This window comes from Agelaius tricolor, unplaced genomic scaffold, assembly GCF_023055355.1.
Source record: "Agelaius tricolor isolate 1412-34295 unplaced genomic scaffold, bAgeTri1.0.p SCAF_55, whole genome shotgun sequence".
Classification (NCBI taxonomy): domain Eukaryota; kingdom Metazoa; phylum Chordata; class Aves; order Passeriformes; family Icteridae; genus Agelaius; species Agelaius tricolor.
The window spans coordinates 981568-1007774 of record NW_027269315.1 but is presented as its reverse complement, the minus strand read 5'-3'; the positions used below and the strand labels follow the sequence as shown (position 1 = coordinate 1007774).

General features: G+C 52.2%; 2 protein-coding genes across 2 annotated transcripts in view; one reads left to right on the top strand and one right to left on the bottom strand.

Moving 5' to 3' along the window:
- SLC4A8 (solute carrier family 4 member 8) overlaps window positions 1-18856 on the top strand; it is a 30993-nt gene extending 12137 nt beyond the window's left edge. Inside the window, exons 7-25 of the mRNA XM_071455988.1 lie at window positions 94-182; window positions 292-449; window positions 785-872; window positions 2270-2416; window positions 2577-2668; window positions 3179-3353; window positions 3616-3749; window positions 4591-4836; window positions 4923-5028; window positions 6219-6380; window positions 6992-7105; window positions 7558-7719; window positions 8255-8506; window positions 10646-10714; window positions 12891-13064; window positions 13957-14094; window positions 15110-15207; window positions 15646-15749; window positions 16662-18856. Coding sequence (XP_071312089.1) covers window positions 94-182; window positions 292-449; window positions 785-872; window positions 2270-2416; window positions 2577-2668; window positions 3179-3353; window positions 3616-3749; window positions 4591-4836; window positions 4923-5028; window positions 6219-6380; window positions 6992-7105; window positions 7558-7719; window positions 8255-8506; window positions 10646-10714; window positions 12891-13064; window positions 13957-14094; window positions 15110-15207; window positions 15646-15733 — 2492 coding nt within the window. The 3' untranslated portion in view covers window positions 15734-15749; window positions 16662-18856. The remainder of the gene's footprint in view (window positions 1-93; window positions 183-291; window positions 450-784; window positions 873-2269; window positions 2417-2576; window positions 2669-3178; window positions 3354-3615; window positions 3750-4590; window positions 4837-4922; window positions 5029-6218; window positions 6381-6991; window positions 7106-7557; window positions 7720-8254; window positions 8507-10645; window positions 10715-12890; window positions 13065-13956; window positions 14095-15109; window positions 15208-15645; window positions 15750-16661) is intronic.
- A 1761-nt stretch (window positions 18857-20617) lies between these two features.
- LOC139604723 (pro-glucagon-like) lies at window positions 20618-22895 on the bottom strand. The gene is made up of 3 exons (XM_071455945.1): window positions 22801-22895; window positions 21299-21445; window positions 20618-20627 (listed from the first exon to the last, which is right to left on the bottom strand). The coding sequence occupies exons 1-3, from the start codon at window positions 22893-22895 to the stop codon at window positions 20618-20620; spliced, it is 252 nt and encodes an 83-aa protein (XP_071312046.1).
- Between the last annotated feature and the right edge of the window lie 3312 nt (window positions 22896-26207).

Genomic DNA, 26207 nt, shown 5'->3' with positions numbered 1-26207 from the left:
TGACTTTGTCCCCATTAGACTTGTTCTGGCAAATAACAAACACCCCAACTCCTCCTTTCCTCCCTTTCTGAGTGTCTTTCTCTTCCCTCCCAGCCCAAACCCTCACCCCTCACCCTTCTCCCACCACTGCAGAAGCTAAAAATGGGGTGACCCCTGAGACCAGTGCCATGGACCTGAGCAAGGTGAGACCCCTGCACCTCTCCCACACCTCCAGGGGGTTGAGAGGGACCTTGGGGGGCCCTGAGGGTTTCGTTTTTGGGGGATTCCCTGTGAATGGCTGGTCCTGCCCAGGCGGAGCTGCACTTCATGAAGAAGATCCCCAGTGGAGCGGAGGCGTCCAATGTGCTGGTGGGAGAGCTGGATTTCCTCCACCAGCCCCTCGTGGCCTTTGTCCGCCTGACCCCGGCCGTGCTCCTGTCGGGAATGACAGAAGTTCCCATCCCAACAAGGTCAGAAGGAGAAGCACAAAGTTTTTATTTAAAATAATCCCAAACCTATCTGAAATCGCCCCACAATTTGGGGCCCAAGGGAACAAGTGGGAGCTGCATGTTTCTCCTATGCTGCTCCTCACCTTCCTCCCTTCCCTGCTGGATCTTTGAAACCTATGCACCAATTTCAATGAAATTGACCCTAAAATGAGATTTGTGATTGGTTTTGGTGAGCAATTCAACCCATGGGGGAGGCGGGGAACCAATGGGTTTCCCCTCGAGGTCCCTTGGGTTTCCCTGGGTGCTCTTGGAGTGAAGCCACATTCTCCTCTCTCAGTTTGGTTTTCCTTGTTCAGGTTCCTCTTTGTTCTGCTGGGGCCAGGAGGAAAAGCCCATCAGTACCACGAGATCGGCAGGTCCATGGCCACCACCATGACGGATGAGGTGTGATGAGATAAGGGGGATCTTGGGGTCACTTCTGGGGTTCTTCACCATTGCCTGTCCCTGGAGTAGTGAGGAAGAGGATTTGCTGTCCCAGCCCTTCATTTACACCCCAAACCAGGCAGATTTACATCAGCCCAAATCCCGGGGGCTGAAATCCCCTCTGGGTGCATCCCACACCCCATCCTTCCCTACGGGGTACCCAGGACATGGTCCCCAGGGGTGGCATCGCCCAGGCCAGAAGAGTTTAACAGAATCACAGATCATGAGGTTGGAAGAGACCTCTAAGATCATTAAGTCCAACCTATGCCTTAACACCTCAACTAGACTATAGCACCATGTCCAGTCTTTTTAAACATGTGTCAGCACAGAAAGTCTAAAATCCTCAGCATCCAGAGCTCCAACATCTGCTTTTTGGGCCACCCCAATCTCAGCCCCTCACTTCTCCCTCCAGTGCCACCCCAAGCCCCATCCCTGCCTTTCTGCCTGCTGGATTTTGGCAGAAAAGTGAAATTACACACTTCTAATCAACTGCACAGCCATGATCTCAGTGCTACCAAAATCACTGCAGTGATTCCAAAATCAATCAATTTTGGAAGCCTTCTCCACGGCCTCAGGTCAAAATGCAGTGCTCTCCTTGAGTCAGAGTGTGTCACAGAATCACAGAATCACAGAATAATGAGGTTGGAAGAGCCCTCTGAGATCATCGAGTCCAACCTATGCCCTAGCACCTCAACCAGACTATAGCACCAAGTGCCACGTCCAGTCTTTTTTTAAACACATTCAGAGATGGTGATTCTACACCTCCCTGGGAAGAGCATTCCAGTGCTTTATTATTCTTTCAGTGAAAAACTTTTTCCTAATATCCAACCTATCCCTTCCCTGATGTAGCTTGAGGCTGTGTCCTCTGGTTCTGTCAGTGCTGCCCGGTGGAAGAGACCGACCCCATCTGTCTACAACCTCCCTTCAGGAAGCTGTAGAGAGCAATAAGGTCACCTCTAAGAGGGCAATAAGGTCACCTCTAAGAGGGCAATAAGGTCACCTCTAAGTGACCCCTAACTTCTCCCCTTTAAGCCAATGCCTCCAGTGTGGCCATGGGGAGCAGTGCTGAAATCCCACCTGGGATTCATCCTGCACCTCATCCTCCTCACACCCAGGGCTGGCACCATCCCAGGGGTGGCATTGCCAGGGTGGTAGAACTTCTCCTCAAAGCCACGAGGGATGGTGCCCTCATGGAGGAGATGATTACAAACACCACAATGCCCAGATTCTTCCTGTGGGGGAACATTTCCAGCTGGAGTTTTGGGGAAGATGGTCCTGCCATAGCCAAAGGGGAGCTGCCCAGGTGAGGACACCTGGGGTGGGTTGTGCTCTCACCTGGGGATCTCCTCTCTGGGCAGGTTTTCCACGACGTTGCCTACAAAGCCAAGGACCGGGCTGACCTCGTGGCTGGCATTGATGAGTTCCTGGATCAGGTCACGGTGTTGCCTCCAGGAGAGTGGGACCCATCCATCCGAATCGAGCCCCCCAAAAACGTCCCCTCCCAGGTGGGTGCTCCAAGGGGGACGGGCAGCACAACACCCCAAATTCTGCTAAACTTGGAATTCCCAGTTTGGCACAGCCACACCCAGGCCAGGAGCACAACAAGCTGGTGGCTGAGAAAATACCTGAAAAATACCAGTTTTGAGCTGAATTCCTTGCTCACAGGAAAAGAGGAAGATGCCGGGAGCTCTGGATGAGAGTTCTTCCCACAGCAAACCAGAGAAACACAGCGGTCCTGAATTGGAGCGGACTGGGAGGTGGGAGCTCTCCTGGTTTGGGGCCTTCTTCTGTTTCGCCCCCAAAATCTGAGCAGGCACCTTCCCTTCCAGCAGCTTCTGGGGTCACCTGGTTCAGTGAAAGGGCTCCACGTGTCCACCTTGGGCTGGGCAGGGGGGACATCTGGGAAGCTGGGAGATATGGGCAGGGGGGAGCTTTGAACAGTGAGGAGGTCTGGGAAGGTGGGAGATCTGGGCAGGGAGGAGAATGGGAAGGTGGGAGATCTGGGCAGGGAGGAGAATGGGAAGGTGGGAGATCTGGGCAGGGAGGAGAATGGGAAGGTGGGAGATCTGGGAAGGGAGGAGAATGGGAAGGTGGGAGATCTGGGCAGGGAGGAGGTCTGGGAAGGTGGCCAAGCCCCAGCATCAGCACACCGGGGTTTCCTGAATTTGGGGCAGGGGCAAACACCTCCAGGTGAAGGCATTTTCTGCCCAAAGGAAACCAAAGGTGCTCTCCAAGAGAACAGCCTGGTGTTCCCTCCCTCCCTGCAGGCTCTTTGGGGGTCTGGTCCTGGACGTGAAGCGCAAGGCGCCGTGGTTCTGGAGTGACTTCAGGGACGGTCTGAGCCTGCAGTGCCTGGCGTCCTTCCTGTTCCTTTACTGTGCCTGCATGTCCCCCGTCATCACCTTCGGGGGCCTGCTGGGGGAGGCAACCCACGGCCACATTGTGAGCTCCTCTCTCTGTAGGGAGCGTGGGGAGGGGGAGATGCTCCAAAAGGTCCCCCCTGGACTGGTGGGAAGTGTCCCTGCTCGAGGGGAGTGTTTGGAGCCCAACCAGCCCCTGCCAACCCAACCCGCTGGTCCCTTCCAACCCAACCCGCTCCGTAACCTTGGAAATCTCTTCCCTGCTGTGAACTTCCTTTGGGTTTTTTGGGGGGTTTTTATCCCTAATGATTGATTTACTCCCTGCTCCCTCTCTTCCCTGCCAGAGTGCCATGGAGTCACTGCTGGGAGCGTCCATGACGGGCGTGGTTTATTCTCTCTTTGCTGGCCAACCCCTCACCATCCTCGGCAGCACTGGACCCGTCCTGGTCTTTGAGAAGATTCTCTACAAATTCTGCAAGTGAGATGTTTGGAGTCTATTCTTCTGGGGAATAGATTTTTTTATTTTTTTGGGCAGGGAGAAGATGTTTTTCTTCTCATTTTCTTGTGGGAACTGTCAGATTTAAGTTGTTTGCTGGGTCACAGAGGTCTCCTGCTGCTGCTGTTGCACAGGAAGGGTGAGAGTCCTTGGGCTTGGGGGTCATTTGGGGTTTTTGGCTTGGGGTCATTTTGGGATTTTAGGGTTGTAATGAAGCAGTGGGAGGAGGAGGAGGAGGAACCAGAGGCTGTGGATGGATGCCCATGAAAGGTGAGACAAGTCACTGTGGTTTGGGAATGAGGGAGGGTTTGTTTACCACCGAGTACAAAACTTTTAAACCTGGTTTTTGCTGGAAGAAGAAATAGATTTTGCCCAAATATCCATGGAGTTTAAAATTGGAATACTTTGCATTTTGGTGATTTTATTGAACAAGGAGGAGCTTTTCCTGGGAAATAGTTCTTTTCTATGACAGTCCTTTCATCTTGGTGACTTTGGTGTGGGATGAAGCTCCCTCACCAGAATTAAACTTCTCATTCACCCCTAGGCTGACTGTGGGTGACTGGGGCGAACCCAGCTGGTTTTGGTGTCGGGGCTCTGGGGGACACAACCTCAATCAGCCTTCAAGGCATTAAGACAACATTAATTAATGCTAATTAAACACTTGGCTTCTCCACCCACACCCTGCCACCTCAAGGACATGGAAACCCCAATTACCACCTGCAACCTCCACACCCTCCCCCATTGCTCCTAATTTTCTCTGGAGGAAGGCTCGGCTCCGAGGCCTGTGCTGGCCTCTCCCCCAGGAGATTTTGTGCTTTTCCAGGGAATACACGCTCTCCTACCTGTCCCTGCGGACGTGCATCGGGCTCTGGACCGCGTTCTTCTGCGTGGTGCTGGTGGCCACGGACGCCAGCTGCCTGGTGTGCTACATCACCCGCTTCACCGAGGAGGCCTTCGCCTCCCTCATCTGCATCATCTTCATCTACGAGGCCCTGGAGAAGCTGAGCCACCTGCGGGAGACCTTCCCCGTGCACATGCATAGCAAGCTGGACCTCCTCACCATCTATTAGTGGGTGTTCTCCTCCTCCCCCCAGCAGGTTCCTCTGGGCTCATCCTGGTGCTGTTCCCTCAGCCCTGTCCTGGTTTCCCCTCCAGCTGTAAGTGTGAGCCCCCAGCTCATCCCAGCAACGAGACCCTGCGGATCTGGAGGAGCAGCGGGGTCAACGTGTCGGGAATCACCTGGGGAAACCTCACAGTGACCGTAAGTGCCCTGGGCCACCACTTCCTCAGGGAGGCCAGGTGCCAAAGCCACCTTCTTCAGGTGACTTTGGGCTTCAAAGTGCTCTGAGAAGTCCCTGCTTAAATCTCATGAGTACTTTTATCCTGCTTGGTCCTGGGAAGGAGAGTCCAGGGGTGCCCAGCCCACCTGAAACAGCCTACCTGGTCCAGCTCCCCTGGTCCAGCCCACCTGATCCAGCTCCCCTGGTCCAGCTCCCCTGGTCCAGCCCACGTTGCTCAGCCCACCTGATCCAGCTCACCTGATCCAGCTCACTTTGTCCCCAACCTCAGGGACAAGAACTGTCCCCTTCAGCCGGGCTGTGGGACCTGGAGGTTTAGGGAGTGCTTTGATTCCTGGAGCATTTGAAGGACTGAAGTTCCTGCCTGAAGGCAGTCATTGGTTCCCTTAATTGGTCCCTAATGGCTCCAGGCCCTGCTGTCTGTAGGGTCTTGCATAAATTTTCATGTCTGAGCAGCCCCACAGGGATTGTCCCTGGAAGCAGAGCCCAGGTGTGGGACGGGAACTCTTTGGGACATCTCCAGCCCATTTTGGCCTTGTCCTGAGAGCCCCAACTGCAAAGGGACAATTTGTCTCTTTTTCTATCCCATGGTTGTCCCAGTCCTCCTTCCCTGGTCCCTCTTTATCCACAAATTTCCAGCTTTTCCTTCCCCCGCAGTGTTTTCCTCAGCCATGGTGGAGCAGAGGATGTGCCATGGGTCTGTGGTGTCCCATCACATCCTGCCTCTGCTCCCCTCTGTGTAATTCCAGCTCTGTGTGTCACTTGTTCAGATGTTGCTGCCCATATTTGCATTATATAAATATCAAAATATTTCTATTTCTATATAAATTAGCCACATATTCATATTATAATATTATAATATAATAATATATCTATATATTTCTATTTTTATATATAAATATTTATATTTGTATATAAAATAGTCACATTTATATTATTATATTCTAATATAATAATATTTATATTCATATGAGTATATTTATTTTATATGAATATTTACATATTTATAATATACAGATATATTTATAATATATTGATATATTCATATTAATAACTTCTATGGCAGCTGCAGGGTCACAGATCTTGCACTGAGACCCTCAACCCCCCTCGTTATCCCGGTTTTCCTCTGTGTCCTGATGCTCTGTTTCCCCAGGAATGTCGCTCCTTGCATGGGGAGTTCCACGGACCTGCCTGTGGACACAACGGCCCCTACGCGCCCAACGTCCTCTTCTGGTGCTGCATCCTCTTCTTCTCCACCTTTGTCCTGTCGAGTTTGTTGAAGAAGTTTAAAACCAGCCGTTACTTCCCAACCAGAGTAGGTAGAAGGTGGTGGCCCGGGACAGATTCCATGCTCCTTTCCCAAAATGCCATTCCTGGAGCACTGAAGGATTGGCCACCGCTCAGTCACAGGCAGGGAAATGCTCACCTTGGATGTCCCTCCCTTGTTTCCATGAGTGCAGGGAGGTTGTGCCATTCCCCACCTGCCTCACAACCTGTTCCAGAGTGATGTTTTTTGGCTCAGGCAGTGGGAAATCAGCTCTTCCAAAGTTATTTCTTTCTCTTCCCCTTCTGAGCATCATTTTCTGAAGTGGCATTCGAATGAGGAGTTGCCATGGAAAAACAGGAATGAATGATGCCTCAGTGCCTTATTCCCATTTTACCCAGAAGCGTGGCACCTTTCCTCATTTTTGGTATTTTTGCTAATGTCTGAATTAAAATTTGAATTTTCCCCCTAATTAAACTCTTTCTACTGTCCCACACCAGATCCCCAGATCTCCAACATGGCAGCAACATCCACCCAAGGGAATTGGCTGCATGTCCTTGGAATGGAGGGATTTTAGGGATTAACCAGTCCCAACTCTGTGGGTGTCCCCAGGTTTCCCACCTCGTGTCCTGGCCCCTCTCAGCCCCGATTTCTCACCCCAGGTCCGATCCACAGTGAGTGACTTTGCTGTGTTCCTCACCATTGTCATCATGGTGCTCATTGACCTCGGGATCGGGATCCCGTCCCCCAAGCTCCACGTCCCCCACGTGTTCAAGGTAACGGGGTTGGGGATTGGTGGAGAGGGCTTTTGGTACCTCAGGTGCCACCAGGCGATGTCAGAGCAGGGCTGGAGGAGATGCTGGTGGTGGAACCATCTCCTCTGTGACATCCAAGAGCACCGATCCCCCCTGGAAATCAGGGTACAGCCCCAAAACCAGACACTGGACAGGAGAACCATCTCCAGCAGGGCAGGGCTGGGCTGGAGGAGCTGCTGCTGGTGTGAGTGTCTCCTCCTCGACATCCAAGTCATCAATTCCTTCCTGTCTTTTGGGAAGACAGCCCCAAATCCAGGGGAGAGGGGACTCTGGGACGGATGACACTGGTACTCTGAAGCCCCCTGGGAGAGGGTGACATGAAGGGAAATGGGAAATGCTTGGACACAGGCATGGAGGAGAACAGAGACCAGGGAAGGGTTTGGGCTGGGAGCTGATCCCGCCCTGTGTTGCAGCCCACCAGGGATGACCGTGGGTGGCTCATCAACCCCATTGGGCCCAACCCGTGGTGGACGGTGTTGGCCGCGCTCATCCCGGCCCTGCTCTGCACCATCCTCATCTTCATGGACCAGCAGATCACGGCCGTCATCGTCAACAGGAAGGAGCACAGGCTCAAGGTGAGGGGCTGCAGGGGGTCACCCCCTCCCCACCCCGCTCTGCAGGGCTGGGACAAGCTCCTGTCCCAGAGGCTTTGGGAAGGTTTGGGATAACCCCAGGCTGTGTGGCAGGAGCTCTCCTGGACACAGGGAGGGGATGGCAACTTTTGGGAGCAGCAAGTGAATACTGGGGTGTAGAAGGGTGGTGTTTTTTTAAATGTCAGTGGCAGCTGGGGAATGAGCTCCCTCAATGAGCTCCAGGGATCACTCAGAGCCATGTCCTACCTGCAAGTGGTGGGAATTTCTTTAGGAATGAAAAAAATAGTAAATTTTAAAATTATTTCTGAGAAGCAGAGATGGTACAAACCCTCCAGACCCACTTTGTCTGATTCTTCTGGATTTTCGTGCAAGACATCAAATCCACGTTTGGTTCCAGTTCTTATTTCAAACCTTATATAAATTTTCCAGTTGACTTGTGCTTGGGCAGGGTTTGAGCCCCACCTGTGGTGTTGTCCTGGTTCCTGAGGAGTGCTCCTGTTCCACTTTTGCTCCCCAGAAAGGCTGTGGGTACCACCTGGACCTGTTCATGGTGGCCGTGATGCTGGGGGTGTGCTCGGTGATGGGGCTGCCCTGGTTCGTGGCCGCCACCGTCCTGTCCATCACCCACGTCAACAGCCTCAAGGTGGAGTCCGACTGCTCCGCGCCGGGCGAGCAGCCCAAGTTCCTGGGGATCCGGGAGCAGAGGGTCACTGGCCTGATGATCTTTGTGCTCATGGGCTGCTCCGTTTTCTTCACCTCCGTGCTCAAGGTGAGAGTGGGATGGAAACCCCCTGGTGACCCACAGGAGTTTGGGAGGGGATGTGAAATTAGGGCCTCGCTCCCTCAGGAGGTGATGCCAAGGGCAGGATGGGAGCCAGCCTTGGTGACTTCCCAGCCCTTCAGACCCAGCTTGGGGTGCTCAAGACAAGTAAACAGGACAAATCCCTTAATTTGAGATTGTCCTCCACACCCTCTGTAGTGAGAGGGACCCTGGCTGGATCCCAAAGCTGGACCATCCCTGCCCTTCCCAGCTGGACTGGAGAGAAAATAGACCAAAGGTTCATGGCTTGAGATAAGGACAGTGACAGATCCCTCATCAATCATTATCATGGGAAAACAGGCTGGAATTAGGGATATTAATTGAATTTATTACTAACAAAATCACAGCATCATGAGAATTAAAACCAAACCTTAAAAACTCCCTTCCCTTCCCTTCCCTTCCCTTCCCTTCCCTTCCCTTCCCTTCCCTTCCCTTCCCTTCCCTTCCCTTCCCTTCCCTTCCCTTCCCTTCCCTTCCCTTCCCTTCCCTTCCCTTCCCTTCCCTTCCCTTCCCTTCCCTTCCCTTCCCTTCCCTTCCCTTCCCTTCCCTTCCCTTCCCTTCCCTTCCCTTCCCTTCCCTTAAGTTGAACCCAGCTCTGTCTCTCTGCTCCCAGAGAAAAGAAAACAGGAACACCAAACTTGTCCAAGCACAGGATCCCACTGATCCCAACTTTCCCTTTCTCCAGAATTTATTTCATTTTTCAGCCTCCTCTCCTTCCTGAGGGCTCAAGGCAGCTTTTCCTGCTCGGCCACTGCCCGCCCCAGGCTGGCAGGCAGAAATGGGGGTTTCAGTCAGGCCATCCCACGTTGTGAGGAGCCAAAGCCCTTCCTCACTGGTCCCTCCCAGGGGACACAGTCCTCCAGGAACTTCTCCAGGATCTCCTCCAACCCGAGTCCATTCCCATGGCAGACAGCTCTCCCCAAACTGCTCCATCCTGGAGCCGGCTGGAGCTGGCTCTGCCAGACATGGAAGAAACTTCCAGCAGCCTCTCACAGAGGCCATCCCTGCTCCCCAGACATGGCCACGCAAACTCAACATATCCACCCTCGCTTTGGGTTAGAATTTAGCACTTTCAGACAAGCAGGATTTTATTGGCTGCAATTCACTCCCCCAAGAGCCTTGGGAGAGCCATTCCCAGGAGCTGAACCCTCAGAGTTCCCCCCACAGGCTTCCCTGCCTGTTCTCACCAAACAATCCCAGCTCCAGGCTCAAAGGAGACACAACCCAGGCTCAAAGCAGACCCATTCCCACCTCCAGGCTCAAAGGAGACCCATTCCCACCTCCAGGCTCAGAGGAGACACAATCCCACCTCCAGGTTCAAACCAGACCCATTTCCATCTCCAGGTTCAAAGGAGATGTCACTTCCATGCATTCCCACAAGAGTTTTTCGAGATCATTCTTTACCCCCACAGGAGGTCTCAGATATATGAAATGTGGTCCTGATGTGTCGTGAACGGCGGGAGAAATGCAGCACACAATATGCGTGAACAGCAAATCCCAAAGTTTATTGATAGCTCACACATATTTATATTGGTGTTAATGAAGCTTATACATATTGCAAAAGCTGAGCTCATTATTGGTTAAAGCACACTTGGATCAACCACACCTACTTCTATGCTCTAATGATTATTTTGTTTCTATGTTTACATTCTTATAGCTACTCTACCTAGGCTATCTTCATTTTCTGGCAAGCGATTTTCTCCCCCATCTTCCTGTTTCAGCGAAGGTCACCATGACCTCTGTCAGTGATTGGACACTGGTTACTTAATCCCCAGCTTGTTTCCCCTATCCTTATCCAACGGTATCACATCGAAGTGGCCTTTCTCAGCTAGCCAATTATCCACAAAGCTCTCCACACTGATGGATGAAATCTCCTCTTTGTCTCCCAGCCTCTCTGGAAAAGAGAATTATTCTGATGGAATGAATCAAAAGATCAGCCTGACACAGAGAACAAAATCTGTGCTGGATAAAATCCAGCAGGGGAAAGTTGGGAATCTTCAGGCAGCACCTGAGAAAGGAGTGGTGGGAGAGAGCGGCAATGCTGCAAATGAAGTTGAAAGCCATTAATTGTTGCAATTTTTTCCCCAGTTTATCCCGATGCCAGTCCTTTATGGGGTCTTTCTGTACATGGGGGTCTCGTCACTCCGAGGAATCCAGGTACGGCTGCTCCAGGGAATTTCCCTTCCTGAAGGCCTTGGGATGGGAAAAATGTCTCTGAGAGCAGGAAATTCAAATGGTTTTTGTTAGGGACTGATGGGTGCGGGCTCAGGAAGTTTTTAGGGCTGGGAGGGCCAGTTCAGCACTGGGAAGGCCAGTTCAGCACTGGGAGAACCCCAGTTCAGTACTGGGAGGATCCAGTTCATCACTGGGAGAGCCCAGTTCAGCACTGGGAGGATCCAGTTCAGCACTGGGAGAGCCCAGTTCAGCACTGGGAGGATCCAGTTCAGCACTGGGAGGATCCAGTTTGGCACTGGGAGGGCCCAGTTCAGTACTGGGAGGATCCAGTTCGGCACTGGCAGGATCCAGTTCAGTACTGGGAGAGCCCAGTTCAGCACTGGGAGGGGCAGTTCAGCACTGGGAGGATCCAGTTCAGCACTGGGAGGGGCAGTTCAGCACTGGGAGGGCCCAGTTCAGCACTGGGAGGGGCAGTTCAGCACTGAGAGGGCCCAGTTCAGCACTGGGAGGGGCAGTTCAGCACTGAGAGGGCCCAGTTCAGCACTGGGAGGGGCAGTTCAGCACTGGGAGGGGCAGTTCAGCACTGGGAGGACCCAGTTCAGCACTGGGAGGGCCCAATTCAGCACTGGGAGAGCCCAGTTCAGCACTGGGAGGGGCAGTTCAGCACTGGGAGGGGCAGTTCAGCACTGGGAGGGGCAGTTCAGCACTCTCCGTTTCAGGCTTTAGGACAGGTTGGTGTTTGGTGATGGGAATTGGCGGAATTCATGTGAAGGGAAGGAAATTCTACTGGTGGGAATCCTCGCTGGGGGATTCCCTGAGCCAAGAGATGCTGACCAGAGAAAACCCTGGAATCATTCGGAATTTGGTGGGCAAGGCCAGGTGGATTTTGGACAGAGTGAAGGGAAAGCAGGTGCTGGTCCCAGGAGGAACAGAAGGGGATCCTGGATCTCTCCTTGCTCCCAAAATCTCCACATCTCACTGCAGGAGCTGTGGCAGTGTGTTAGAATAACTTCTTTGAGCGAGGTCTAATGTGCTCTAGGGGGCTTATAACATACTTAAGATAGCTTAGCTACTTTTGGAGGCATAAAAATCAGCAGGATGGCTTCTGTTGGAGTGTTGGAAACAAAAAAAGTTTAATAAAAGGCAAAATAACAAACAGAAAAACTGAGCTAAGAGTTAGATGTTCTTGCTCTTAGTAAAAGCACTTTAAGAAAGCAGTTAGATTCTTTGTTCACGTCTTTTTCTAGTTAATTGTTTAGGTGAGACTTTTTAGCTCTTGTCTAATTAGCTATCCTTAAGTTTGAAGTGAAATCTCTTAAGTCTTATGAAGTGTCTTTTAACTTAATTAAAGAGAGAAATTTCTAAGCTTCTGTCTTGGTTTGGAAAGACAGGTGCCTGCTAAGGAAGGCAGGAGCCTCTCCTGAAATGGAGAATGTAAACCCTCCCCACCACTCTGAATTGCTATAAAATTTAAATTAAGGGGCTCTCGGGCAAAAAATATGGGAGCAGGAAATAACAGTTCTTTAATAGGGAAGAAAATAAAAGGATAAAATGAACAATGCAGGAAACCAAAACAACACTGACAGAGTCAGAACCCAACCTGACACCCTGTGGGTCAGGCTGTTGGTATCAGTCCCATTGGAATTGTGGCTGCAGCCCTCCTGCAGTGTCAGGGGTGGTTCTGTTGGAGCAAGGGGGATCTGTAGGAAAGGGTGGATTCTTCCTCCAAAGATCCAGTGGAAGAGGCAGCTGCTGCTTCTCTGGGAAATCCAGTGGAGAAGCTGTGCTGGTGTTCCAGAATCTCCAGATTATATCCAGGTAGTAATATTTGAAATCTCAGATTATATCCAGGTAGGAATGCTTGGCTCTTCCCTCTGGGCTCACATCTCCCAGTGGGATGCTGTAGTTCTTATCAGCCATGCAGGGACATTCAATAGCTGTTATCAGCAGGTGTTCCCTCCCGAGGGAGGAGTGATTGTGGAAGAGATAAGGAAAAACTGCCCACTTGACAAAAGACAACTGCCATAGAAATGGTGACAGAATACGTCTTGCCTTGCAATCTGGAACAGCTTCTTTCTTTTTCAAGAGACAAAAGACAGTTTTCTCACTCCCTCAACAAGAAGTACACTCCCACAGAAGTGCTCCCTTTTCCCTGCAGTTCTTCGACCGCCTGAAGCTGTTCTGGATGCCCGCCAAGCACCAGCCCGACTTCATCTACCTGCGCCACGTGCCCCTGCGCAAGGTGCACCTGTTCACCCTCATCCAGCTGCTCTGCCTCGTGCTGCTCTGGGCCATCAAAGCTTCCCGCGCCGCCATCATCTTCCCCATGATGGTGAGGGACAGCGTTCCCAGTGTTCCCAGTATCCTCGGTGTTCCCAGTGTTTCCATTGTCCCCAGTGTTCCCTGGTGTTCCTGGTGTTCCCAGTGTTCCTGGTGTTCTCAGTATCCCCGGTGTTCCCAGTATCCCCAGTGTTCCCAGTGTTCCCAGCCTTCCCAGTATTCCCAGTATCCCAGTGTTCCCAGTGTCCCCAGTGCTCCCAGTGTTCCCAATGTCCCTGATGTTCCCAGTGTTCCCAGTATTCCCAGTATCCCAGTGTTCCTGATGATCCTGGTCTTCCCAGTATCCCAGTGTTCCTGGTGTTCCCAGTATTCCCAGTGTTCCCAATGTTCCCAGTGTCCCTGGTGTTCCCAGTATTCCTGTATTCCCAGTGTTCCCGGTGTTCCCAATGTCCCAGTGTTCCCAGTATTCCTGGTGTTCCCAGTATTCCCATTATTCCCATTATTCCCATTATTCCCAGTGTTCCCAGTGTTCCCGGTATTCCCAGTATTCCTGGTATTCCCAGTGTTCCTGGTGTTCCCAGTATTTCCATTATTCCCAGTATTCCCATTATTCCCAGTGTTCCCAGTGTTCCCGGTATTCCCATTATTCCCAGTATTCCCATTATTCCCAGTGTTCCCAGTGCTCCCAATGTTCCCAGTGTTCCTGGTGTTCCCACTGTTCCCAGTATCCCAGTATTCTCAGTGTCCCTGGTGTTCCCAGTGTCCCAGTGTTCCCAGTGTTCCCAGTGTTCCCAGTATTCCCGGTGTCCCAGTGTTCCCAGTTTTCCCAGTATTCCCACTGTTCCTGGTGCTCCCAGTGCTCCTCACTGCCCCCGGTGCTCACTGCTCTGGAGGGATGGAAGCACCATCTCCGGCCTCACCCATCTCCCTTTTCCTTCCTGAAGGTTTTGGCTCTTGTTTTTGTCCGGAAAGTGATGGATTTCTGCTTCTCCAAGCGGGAGCTCAGCTTCCTGGATGACCTCATGCCAGAAAGCAAGAAGAAGAAGTTGGACGATGCCAAAAATGAAGCCAAAGAAGAGGAGGTAATGCCAGGAGCTGGGAATCTCCTTGTGGTATTTTCATGGTCTCCTGTGACCGGGAGGAATGAATGAATCTGACTCCATGTTCTTAGAAAGCTAATTTATTGTTTTATGATCTATATTATATAAAAGAATGCTATACTAAAGCTACACTAAAGAATAGAGAAAGGATACAGACAGAAGGCTAAAAGATAATAATGAAAATCTCAGGACTCCTTCCAGAGTCCCGACACAGCTTGGGTGTGATTGGCCAATGAGTAAAAACAATTCACATGAAACCAATGAAATCATCACCTGTTGGTAAACAATGACCAAACCACATTCCAAAGCAGCAAAACACAGGATAAGCAAATGAGATAATATTGTTTTCCTTTTTCTCTGAGGCTTCTCAGCTTCCCAGGAGAAGAATCCTGGGCAAGGGGATTTTTCCAGAAAATATGACAGTGGCATTTCCTCTGGGCTGTGAGATTCCCTGTTCCTGTCACAGCTCATCCTTAGATCATGGAGTTGTGGGGCCTGGAATGGCTTGGGTGGCAATGGACATTAAAGCCCAGCCAGTGCCACCCCTGCCCTGGGCAGGGACATCTCCCACTTATCCCAGGGTGCTTCAGGCTCATCCAGCCTGGCCTTGGGCCCTGCCAGGCTGGGGAAGGGATGGGGAATCCACAGCTCCTCTGGGCAGCAGCTGTTGGGAACATCAGAACTGAGACAAACGGATCTCATAGCCTGGATCCCACATTCTGAACTTTTTTCCCTAAATTCTGAGAGAATTTCACACTGGAACAGAGGCGTGGTTATAATTTTAAAATGAGCCTTAAAATAAAAATAATTACTATATTTCTGTGAGGGTTTGCTCCCAGCAGTGTCACTAACCCCAAACACACCCACAGGGGAAGGTCTTTACCTGCTGCTAAAGGTGCTGTGGGTCAGAGGAGAGGGGAGCCTGCCAGGTTTTTACTGGAATTTCATTTTTCCCCTCTTGGATCAAGGAGAGAGAACTTGACTCGTCTCTTTTCAGGAGTCCCAGAAAATGATGGAAGCAGCTGCTGCGAATTCTGTTCAGCTGAAGCTGGGCAAGACCAGCAGGGTGGACACCCCAAAGCCCAGCAGTGACAGGTAAAGACCCTCCAGGTAAGGATACCTGGCAGGATCAGTGGGAAGTGTCTGGCTCAGGTTTCTCCACTTGCAGATTTATCCCCAGTCATCTTAGTGGGAAAATCCCAATTTACTGGCAATTTCAGAGGTGATGGCAGAGCTCTGACCCCACACAGTGGCTGCATAATTCCTGTTTTATCCCAAAACTACATCACCAGTGGCTTTCTGGGATCTGGAGACCCTCGTGCTCCCACCTGAGAGGTCACAGGGGAAAACACGAAACACCAGCTGTGGGTCTGCAGCTCCAGGCCTTGATTCCCAAAATTCCTCATCCAGCCAAACCATCCCCACCAGCTGAGCTCCGGTTTTCCAGGCCCTCCTGTTCCTCTGGCTGCTGCCAATGCTCCTGGTGGGATCAGACCCATCCTCATGGAAAACCATCTGGAACATTCCTTTCAGGGCTGATCCTTCCGAGATCAACATTTCGGACGAGATGTCCAAGACCACAGTGTGGAAGGCTCTGACCATGAACACAGAGACACTCTGAAGCCGGGAGGAAGGAGGTAAAGGCTCAGCTGTGGCGTGGCCCTCTGGGGACAGCACAGGCCCATGGACCCCTGGGCTCTGGCCAGTGCTGCTGGGCAAGGGGCATGCTCCTGGGAGCAGGCAGCAGGACCATGGCCACCAGCAGCAGGACCATGGCTACCAGCTCCTCTCTGCTGGGAAGTGAGGGAGCTGCACCTGGAATCCTGGGATCCTCCATCCTGAGAGGCTTTGAGGGGCTGGGAGCATCTCCAGAGCTAGGAGTGGAGCTGGAGGAGGGCTGGAGCAGCAGGAGGAGGGTCTGGAGAGCTCCTGAGGGAGCTGGGAAAGGGGCTTAGCCTGGAGAGAAGGGCTCAGGGAGAACCTTGTGGCTCTGCACAACTCCCTGAGAGGAGGGGGCAGCCAGGGGAATTTGGGATCTGCTCCCAGGGAACAGGGACAGGTTGACCAGGGAAAGTTCAGGTTGGATACTGGGGAAGATTCCTTCATGGAAAGGTTGTCCAGCACCTGATACAGCTGACTGTGGAGGCAGGAGTGGAGTCATCATCCCTGGAAGAGTTCCAAGAACTTGGATGTGGCACCTGGGGACATGGCCGGTGATGAACTTGGCTCCCAGGGAACAGGGACAGGAGGAGAGGGAACAGCCTCAGGTTGACCAGGGAAGGTTCAGGTTGGATACTGGGGAAGATTCCTTTATGGAAAGGCTGACACAGCTGCCCAGGGCAGGGGTGGAGCCATCATCCCTGGAAGAGCTCCATAAACTTGGATGTGGCACCTGGGCTCATGGCTAGTTGTCAACATGTGGGTTGACAGTTGGATTTGTTGATCTCAAATACCTTTTCCAACCTGAACAATTCCACAGATCTCTGATTCTGGTTCTTCCACTGCTGACACCCCCCATTTCCCCTTTTTTGCCCCACGCCCACATTTAGACGCCTCGACGCCGCCGTCGAGGAGCAGGAGTGTGACTCAGGGATGTGCCAAGGCAGACACGGAGGAGCGGCTCGTTTCCCAGCCGAGGGGTCCCACAAAGCCATGCAGAGTTTCCCGTTCCCCGGGCTGCTGCGTCCTGGGGGTCCGTGTTGTCCAGCCTCGTGTGTCCTCGTGTGCGTGTGTTGTGCAGTGGTGGAGGCTCCGCTACCGCTACCGCTTCCCATCAGTTCTATTTTTTTAATCTCGAATTCTTCCTCTCCTTCCTCTTTTTTTTTTTTTCTTTTTTTTTTTTTTTTCCAAATATAAACTCTGAATGTACAAAACCATTCCCTGCTCGATCTGGCGCCTTCTCCTTCCTCACAGCTGGGGTTTCGGGCTGGTTTGGGATCCTCCTTTGGGTAACTTCTGTCTCATACTGGTACAAGAGGGGTGCTCTCCATGGTAGAACAGCCTTGGGAGCATCTCAGAAATTGGGAGGAACCACCCCTGAGCACTCAGGATAACACAAAGGAAAAGCTCCCTATGCTCCATTTTCCCATCTCTTTTGAGGGTTCTTTTTGGGCTCTGCCACCAGCCTGAGAGCAGTAAAATCCAGAAATGTCCCTTTTTAGTCAGCTCCAAAATGACCATAAGGGAAGCTTAAAAATAAAATCCCTGGTGGTGTTGAGTTTGTGAGGGTCTCCAGGATGAGGTGAGAGATGAGAATCTGACTCCATGTTCTCAGAAGGCTGATGTATTATTTTATGTAATTATATTATATTAAAGAATGCTATACTAGAGCTATACTAAAGAAAGAGAGAGGATACAGACTGAAGGCTTAACAAGAATGATGATGAAAGCTCGTGACTGACTCCTCAGAGTCCAACACAGCTGATGGTGATTGGTCATTAAGTAAAAACAATTCACACAGAACCAATCAAACAACGACCAGTTGGTAAACAATGTCCAGACCACATTCCAAAGCAGCCAAGCACAGGAGAAGCAATCAGATAATTATTACTTACATTTTTCTCTGAGGCTTCTCAGCTTCCCAGGAGAAGAAATCCTGGTGAAAGGATTTTTCAGAGAATATGGCAGTGACACTGGTGGTGGGAGCAGCCAGGTGAGCTGTGGAGCTCTGCATCCCCAGAACCCCACCCTTGTTCCTTCCCTTCCTGTCACCTCCCTGGGCTCTGGTTTTTCCTTCACCCTGTCCTTGCAAAGCCTCTTTGGAGCTGGCAGGGAAGTGGGAAGTGCCTTTTCCTCCTCCTTTTCCTGCTGTTTCACAGGGAGAGGCTGGGAATTGGTGAAGGTCCTGAAGCTCTCCCCACACTTTGGGGGTTTGGGGGGCTCTGGTGTCCCCCTGGGACGTGTGGCTGAGTCTGGGGGCTGTGGAGGGAGGACGTTCCAGAGGAAAAGGTGCTCCCACAGCCCCCAGGAGGCTTGGAACACGCTCCAGCCTCTTGGAACACACAGCTGGGACAGGGGCACCACCACTCCTGCTCATCCCACCCATCCAGGAGCCTTTTCCTGCATGGAACCACCCCAGGAGGACAAGGGCTGGGGAAAAGAAGGTGGGGAATTGCTCTGTGAGATGGAGGTGCCACCTCCCCAGGCAGGGCAAAACTCCATCAGGTTGGATGGATGGGGATTTGGGAAGTGGAGTTTCACTGCTGCCAGCCTGGGGTGGGCAGTGGCTGAGCAGGAAAAGCTGCCTTGGGCCTTCAGGAAGGAGAGGGGGCTGAAAAATGAAGTAAATTCTGGAGAAAGGGAAAGTTGGGATCGGTTGGGATTAGTGGGATCCTCTGCTTGGACAAGTTTGGTTTTCCTGTTTTCTTTTTCTCTCTGGGCTGGGCTCAACTTCGGAAGGAAGGAAGGAAGGAAGGAAGGAAGGAAGGAAGGAAGGAAGGAAGGAAGGAAGGAAGGAAGGAAGGAAGGCTGGCTGAATATTTTGGGAGGATTTGATATTTCCTTGTGCAGGGGAAAACAACACAGAGGGAAAACCTTCCAGAAATGGTTCCTGGAGCTGCTTTAGGGATAAACCCAAAATATCTTTGGAATGACCCAGAAAGTGAAATCTGACATCAATCCCCTCCCACTCCCCCCCCGGGCCCTTCCAGACTATTCCCAAAAGGAAATCCATGGGAATGGGAACGACAAAGGCTGTAACCAGGGAATAAATCAAACAGGGAATAAACGAGGTGCTGACACTTTCTTTGTGTTGTTTTTGTGCTCTCTGTGAAAATTCTGGAGTTGTTTCTCTTTCTGAGAGGCGGAAATAATTTTATTTATTTTATCCTAAGGGAATTTGGGAACGCTCTGGGCTGGAAATAAAACCAAGGGGGGGAAGTTTTAATTAAAAAAACCCAAAACTTAATTTTTAGAATTATATTATTCTAATATTAATATATTTTTAATTTTAAAACTATTTAATTTAAAAATTATTTTACTTTTGCATTGTTTTTTTCAAATAATTTAATTTTTAAACTACTCTGTTTTAAAAGTATTTTCTAATTATTACACTTTTATTTTTTCCAAATTATTTTATCTTAAAATGATTCTATTTTAAAAATTATTCTTTTTTTAAATTATATATTTAAAAATTTAATTTAATTTAATTTATTTCTCAGTGGGAGTAGCTGTGTCACACATGTCCCCTGTGCCAACCCTGGCTGTGCTGGGACTCCAGGAATGCCCTGGAGAGGTGAAATTCCCCATCCAGAGCTGTTGCCTCTGATGCCTTTCTGGCCTTTTTTTGGGCCCACTTGTCCTGTAATTAATTAGAACTAAATTAACTCCAAGGAGATTCTTTGGATCCAGATTAAATTGGAGTGATTTAACACCAAAAAGGGAATTACTGCAGGGTTTTTCTTAAATTTCTTTTGGCCCTGGTCAGTGGGGTCAGGTGGGCACACCCTGGTTTTCCCTTTTATCCAAAACTTGAGGAATTGAGGGAAAATGAGGCACCAAGATGGGAGTGAGAGGCTCAGAATCCCCCGGGACTGTGTGGGATCCCAGTGGGATGCTTGGAGACGCCAGGAACTGCAGGAGTGAGCGAAGGTTTTATTGGCATTTGGGGAAAACCACGGGGAGAAGGAAGCCAGAGGGAAATCCAGGCTGGAGGGACGGCTGATCCATGGGGGCAGAGCTCAGGAGGAGCTCCCAGGAACCAGGGGCTGGGTCCAGGAGCTGGGAATCCTTCCCTGGAGCTCCCAGGGACCAGGGGCTGGGTCCAGGAGCTGGGAATCCTTCCCTGGAGCTCCCAGGGACCAGGGGCTGGGTCCAGGAGCTGGGAATCCTTCCCTGGAGCTCCCAGGAACCAGGGACTGGGTCCAGGAGCTGGGAATCCTTCCCTGGAGCTCCCAGGGACCAGGGGCTGGGTCCAGGAGCTGGGAATCCTTCCCTGGAGCTCCCAGGGACCATGGGCTGGGTCCAGCAGCAGCAGGAGAAGGATTCACCCATCATCTGCAGCTCCCAGGGACCACAGGCTGGGTCTGGGATCTATGGGTGATGGGTGAATCCTTCCATGGAGCTCTCAGGGACCCAGGGCTGGATCCAGGAGCTGCAGGTGATGGGTGAATCCTTCCACGGAGCTCCCAGGAACCACAGGCTGGGTCTGGGAGCTGCAGGTGATGGGTGAATCCTTCTGTGGAGCTCCCAGGGACCACAGGCTGGGTCTGGGATCTATGGGTGATGGGTGAATCCTTCCATGGAGCTCCCAGGGACCCAGGGCTGGATCCAGGAGCTGCAGGTGATGGGTGAATCCTTCCACGGAGCTCCCAGGAACCCGGGGCTGGGTCCAGGAGCTGCAGGTGATGGGTGAATCCTTCCACGGAGCTCCCAGGAACCCGGGGCTGGGTCCAGGAGCTGCAGGTGATGGGTGAATCCTTCTGTGGAGCTCCTGATCCTGGCAGACGAGGAGAGGCCCAGCCTTCTCATGTGGATGTGGCTGGAAAGTTGCTGCCTGGATTTGCTGTTAATTGTACCTTAAAAACAAACCCCAAAGAGCTTCAGGGGGTGGAAACTCCTGCTAAAATCAGGAGCTGGGAACGGGCAGGGAGGGTTCCCTCACTCAGGGAGGAGCTGCCCCTTGGGAATGGCTGGAACAGAAATGTCAGTGATCCCAGGAGGGTAAGGCTGGAATGAGGAGGAAAATGTGAGGACAAATCACGGGGAGGATGAAACAGCCCCTTCCCGTCCCAGAGTTCCAATCACACCACAAATGCCTCAATTTTCCTGACCTTATTACAAGAAACCAGAGGATCTCTGGGAGCTGTTGGGCAGCAGGAAAAGGGAGTCCAACCCTGCCTTGGCACCAGATCCATGGATTTCATGGAATCATGGAATGGTTTGGGTTGGGAGGGACCTCAAAGCTCATCCCACCCCACCCACTGCCATGGGAGGACACCTTCCACTGTGCCAGGGTGCTCCAACCTGGCCCTGGGCACTTCCAGGGATGCAGGGGCAGCCACAGCTGCTCTGGGAAATCCATTCCAGCCCTCCCCACCCTCACAGGGAGGAATTCCTTCCCATCCCATCCATTCCCTGTGTCCTGGCACTGCTCCAGTTCCCTCTCACGCTCTCCATGAGGATCAGGACTGGGGAGGTGGGTGGTTGTTTCCCAGCACAATCCCACCCCTCTCCCTGCTCCCAGCACCTCTTTGTGTTGATGAGCCAGTGCACGAAGTCCTTGGCCTTCATCCTGTCCAGGTACCGCGTGAAGTCGCTCGTGAAGGTCCCCTCCGAGTGTCGCTTGATGTGGGACAGGAAGCTCTGGGAGTTCTGGGGTCCCAACAGCTTCCATCTGCTCAGGGTGGGAGGGGAAGGGAGGAAAATGGGGTTGAACAGACAGCCCAGCAGGATCCTGCCCCAGGGGATGGCCAGGGTGGCACTGTGCCTTCCAAACCCTGTCCCTGTGAGGATCATCCCCAAAAAGACAGAATAGGGCAGAGAGGAGAAGGGAGGGGAAGGGAGGAAAATGGGGTTGAATGGACAGCCCAGCAGGATCCTCCCCCAGGGGATGGCCAGGGTGGGGCTGTCCCCTCCAATCCTGTCCCTGTGAGGATCACCCCCCAGAAAAGTTGGAATAGGGCAGAGGAATAAATCTGCAATATTTAATATGATTCCTACAAATCAAACGCACAATTCTTGTTTCAGTTTCTGGAGGTTTGCCAAGCCTGGCATGGATTCCTGGCATCCAATAAACACATCCAGTGTCCTGTCCCAAATCATCCCCCTCTTTCCTGCTGGTGGATCCCAACCTCCACTCTGGTCCCTGCTTCCCCCATCAGAGCAGGAACGTGGGGCTGCTCCGAGGTTTGCACCATCCTCTGCAGCTCCAGGGCGACTTTGGGATTCACCACAGAGGGTTCCCACAGGACAGGTGCCACGGGAGCACCAGCACAAAAGGGGCTCAGCCCAGCCTGGCTGGCCTGGGGCAGGGTGTCTCTGCTCTGACCCAGGCAGGAAATCCTGGGGTTCCCTACAGGGAATGTCCCTGCCAGGAACTGCCGTGTGAAATTCCTGCTGCAGCTCCTCAGGCAGGCAGATCCCACTCGTGATCCCAGCCTGGTGTGGCTGCCCCAGTCCAGACCTGAAACTGGGGATGTTCCCTGTGATTTTGGGGATTTGGGGGTGAAATGATGGCCCCGTGAGGGGCTGCAGTTCTGGATCCCCATGAGACATCCAGGCTTAGCCCAGGAGCTCTGGGAGCCGGGAGGGAATTTGTTTGGATCCATACAAAATAAATGGGAACATACAAGATGGATACATAAACGGGATCCATACAAAATAAATGGGAACATACAAAACAGATACATAAATGGGATCCATACAAAATAAATGGGAACATACAAAATGGATACATAAATGGGATCCATACAAAATAAATGGGAACATACAAGATGGATACATAAACGGGATCCATACAAAATAAATGGGAACATACAAAACAGATACATAAATGGGATCCATACAAAATAAATGGGAACATACAAAATGGATACATAAACAGGATCCATACAAAATAAATGGGAACGTACAAGATGGATACATAAACGGGATCCATACAAAATAAACTGGAGCAGGGAGAGCTGGGACAGCCCCAGGAGTGGAGAGGGCTGAGCTGCTGCCACAGCCCTGCTCCACCCAGCCCCGTACCTGGACAGCTCCTGCAGGTCCTTGGGAGCCACCTGCCCTCCGGCTGGGATGAGCACGGCGAGCACCAGCCCGGACAGGTACAGCCACTGCACCATCTGGGCTCCTGGGGAGGCAGAAACCCAGGGAATCTCCTGGCTGCAATTCCCACCCCAAGCCCTGATCCCACCCAGCCCCTGCCCGGGGTGTGGGCAGGATTGGGGTGGGTGTGTGTGACAAACCCACCCTCACCCTTCCTTGGGCACATGGCACGCAGAACAGCACCCAAGGATAAAATTGGCAATGAGCTTTATCCCAAACCTCCCTTTTCTGTCTGGGGGTGACATTTCTATCCTGGAATTATCACCACAGTGCTGGAGAACTTCCCCACTGCTTGGAAAAGCGCATTCCAGATGAGCAGGTTTACTCGTATTTTACATTCCTTATTTTTGCTGGACACCTCAGAAATTCTGCAGGAATAAAATGCCACCTCCCACCCTTTATTTGCCAAAACCCAGACTTCTGTTGCCCATCACCAAATGCTTTCTTCACCTGGTTAGATTCTTTTGGAGATTGGGAGAACAGAGGGAGGGAGAGGCACCTACCTTGGGGACTGAGCTGCTCCCTCCACACCAGATCCGATTTTCCTCCTTCGAGCCGGTTCTGGCTGAACTCTTCTCCTCCCTGGTGCTTTTAAACTCGTCTGGAGGATGCCCAGAGCTGACAGGTGGGTCACAGGTATCCTGCTTTTCCTCAGATGGGTCACTGTGAATCATTACAGCTTTTCTGGAGTGGGGCTGCTGCAGACAATGTTGTTACTGGTGGATTTTCCAACTGACGCCTTCAATGAAGTTTTTTTTTTTTTAATTGTTGTTGCTGTTTTTCTTATATTTTCTTTTTTTTCTCCCCACTTTTTGGACCAAAGCAGTGACCTGTGGGTTTCCTCCTCTCAGGTGAGGTGGCCCCTTGCTGGCACAGCGTGTCCTGCATGGATTTATCTGCCCACGGGCTCCCCTTTCCAGCACCTTCTTTGGAGAAAAGAAACAAGAAGGAATAAAGAGCAAAGGCACAAACCAATGATTTGTGTCTCCAAACACTTCCTGCCGTGTGAAATTCCTGCTGCAGCTCCTCAGGCAGGCAGATCCCACTCGTGATCCCAGCCTGGTGTGGCTGCCCCAGTCCAGACCCGAAACTGGGGATGTTCCCTGTGATTTTGGGGACGTTCCCTGTGATTTATGGGATTTGGGGGTGAAAGGAGGCCCCATGAGGGGCTGCAGTTCTGGATCCCTGTGAGACATCCAGGCTCAGCCCAGGAGCCCTGGGAACACCTGGAACTCATTGGTTCAGAGTTTTCCAGGGTGTCCCATAGGAACTGGGCTTGTTTGTTTCAAATCCTTGAATCCAGCGAAGGAAAGAGGAAAAAGGAGAAGGGGAAAACTGAGGGCAACCCTAAAGAGCTGGATCTGGGCCTGGAGGAGGGTGGGGGCTCCTGGGTGGGCCCAGGGCAGAGCCCTCAGCTCCCTGAAGAGCTTCTCCCCACCTGGGGGCCAGGTGGGTTCCTGGGGGCTCTGCATTCCCAGTGTGGATGGCAGGAGGTGTTTCCAGGGCAGGTTTGGGACCTCTGGGGCGTTTCCAGGCAAGGGAGAATGTCCAGGGTTTGGTGTTTGGGGGTCTGAATGTGCCTTTTCTCCCAGGCAGTGGGAGACAACAGCCAGCCCTGGGGAGCTGGGCCTTGTTTCTCCCACCAGCAGAGATGGGGGCTCCAGGTGCAGATTTCTCTCTTTTTTTCCCTCTTTCTCCAGAGCTTTCTGTGCTCTCCCCCCCTCGGGACCTTTCTGCTCGTGCCTGGGTAATTATAGTCATTCCACCACGGAGAGTTCTGTAATTACTGCCACTGTCAAAATAAGGTCGATGTTTGGGGGACGCTCATCCTGACGAGCCTTTAATGAGGGCCACTCGCGGCCTTTGGAGGGAGCCTGACATCCCCCGAGGGAGGGAAGGGGACATTAATTAGCTGGATCTGGGGAGGAGAGGGCCAGCTCTGCCGCCTGTCACTCGGGTGGGATGTTTGTTATTAATGCCACCAAATTAGCTCACGATGTCACCGTTTGCGATGTCCCCCGGCCCGGGAGGCCGCGGCGCTGCCTGCGGAGGCGGCAGCTCGGGGAGGGCACATTCAGCTCAGCCGATGCTCCTCGTGTGGTTTTCTCACCGTGGATCCCAGGGCTGGAGTGGCCTCGGGAAATGTCCCATGGGAGCCTCTCCCCACAGCCCCCGGGTGATTTCCTGCAGCCCTTCGGGACGCGGCGCTTCCCCATTCCAAGCAAACCCAGTCACGCTCTCTTTTCCAGCTGGATGGAGCTGCTGGTGGCTCTCCGGGGCTGGAGGAGCCCAACAGGCAGGACCCTGAGCTTTGCGATCCTGCAGAGCTGAATCCATCCCGGTTCAGGACTTTGAGAGGTTTTATGGACACCAGGTGGCAGCGTTTGTCTGTCTGTCCTTCCCTGCCCATCCTTCCTCCCCTGCCCTTCACCATCCTCCTCCCCTCCTCCTCCCTTCGAGGCTCCCAGAACTCCCGTCCTGCCCCTCCAAGGACCGCGGCGATTCCTCTTTTTTGGGGGGCAGCTTGGGGCGACATCCTGATGACATCACAGTGACATCGCGGTGACGTCACAGCCGAGTTGGGACGTTTTGAGGTCAAACTCTGGCTCTGGGAGCATCCCTGGAGAAGCAGCTTTGAGGCTACCAGAGCATCCTGTTCAGATGGAGCAGGGACCAAAAAGCTGATGAGGGAAAACTCCAGACACCACATCCATCAACTCTCATTCATTCCCCATCCAGCCCTTTTCCTATTTTTCCCCAGGAGCTCTCATGAGGGTGAGCTGATCTCCAGGAGTGGGGAGAGGCAGGAGGAGCCAGGGCTGCTCCCATGGGGATGGTGGGACATGGTCCTGCTGGGACTGTCTGAAATCAGGCTGGGAACACGATGACTTTGCCATGGAAGCACAGATGATTTGGGTTAGAAGGGACCTTAAATCCAGTTCCACATCCCTGCCATGGGCAGGGAAGTTCATGTTTAAACCTGCTCTTAAATTTAACCCAGATTGCTGGAGTGGGGACAAACCAGGAGATGCTTCATTTTGAGAGGATTTACAGCTAACAGGAAAGAATAAAGACTTTGGCTTTCCCTTGGCTCCTCTGAGAGGCCTTTGCTGCCTACAGAGCCCAGCCCAGGCTCTAACCCAGGGCAGGGACTGGAGAACGTCCCCATCTGTCCCCCAGCCGTGGTTCTGAGCCCAGGGCCTGGGAATCAGCACTTTTCACCCCCATTTTCCTCTTGAAGGAGTTTGTGGCCTCCTCCTCCCCGCCACAGCTGGAGGTGCCCCAGTGGCCAAGGCAAATCTGGCAAAGAAAAACCTCCCTGGGTCACT

Excerpts from the sequence above, each read along its gene's own strand:
- LOC139604723 (XM_071455945.1), bottom strand. The coding sequence starts at position 22,895 with ATGGTGCAGTGGCTGTACCTGTCCGGGCTGGTGCTCGCCGTGCTCATC. Across the intron at positions 21,446-22,800 it reads GACCTGCAGGAGCTGTCCAG|ATGGAAGCTGTTGGGACCCC; the intron begins GTACGGGGCTGG and ends CACCCTGAGCAG.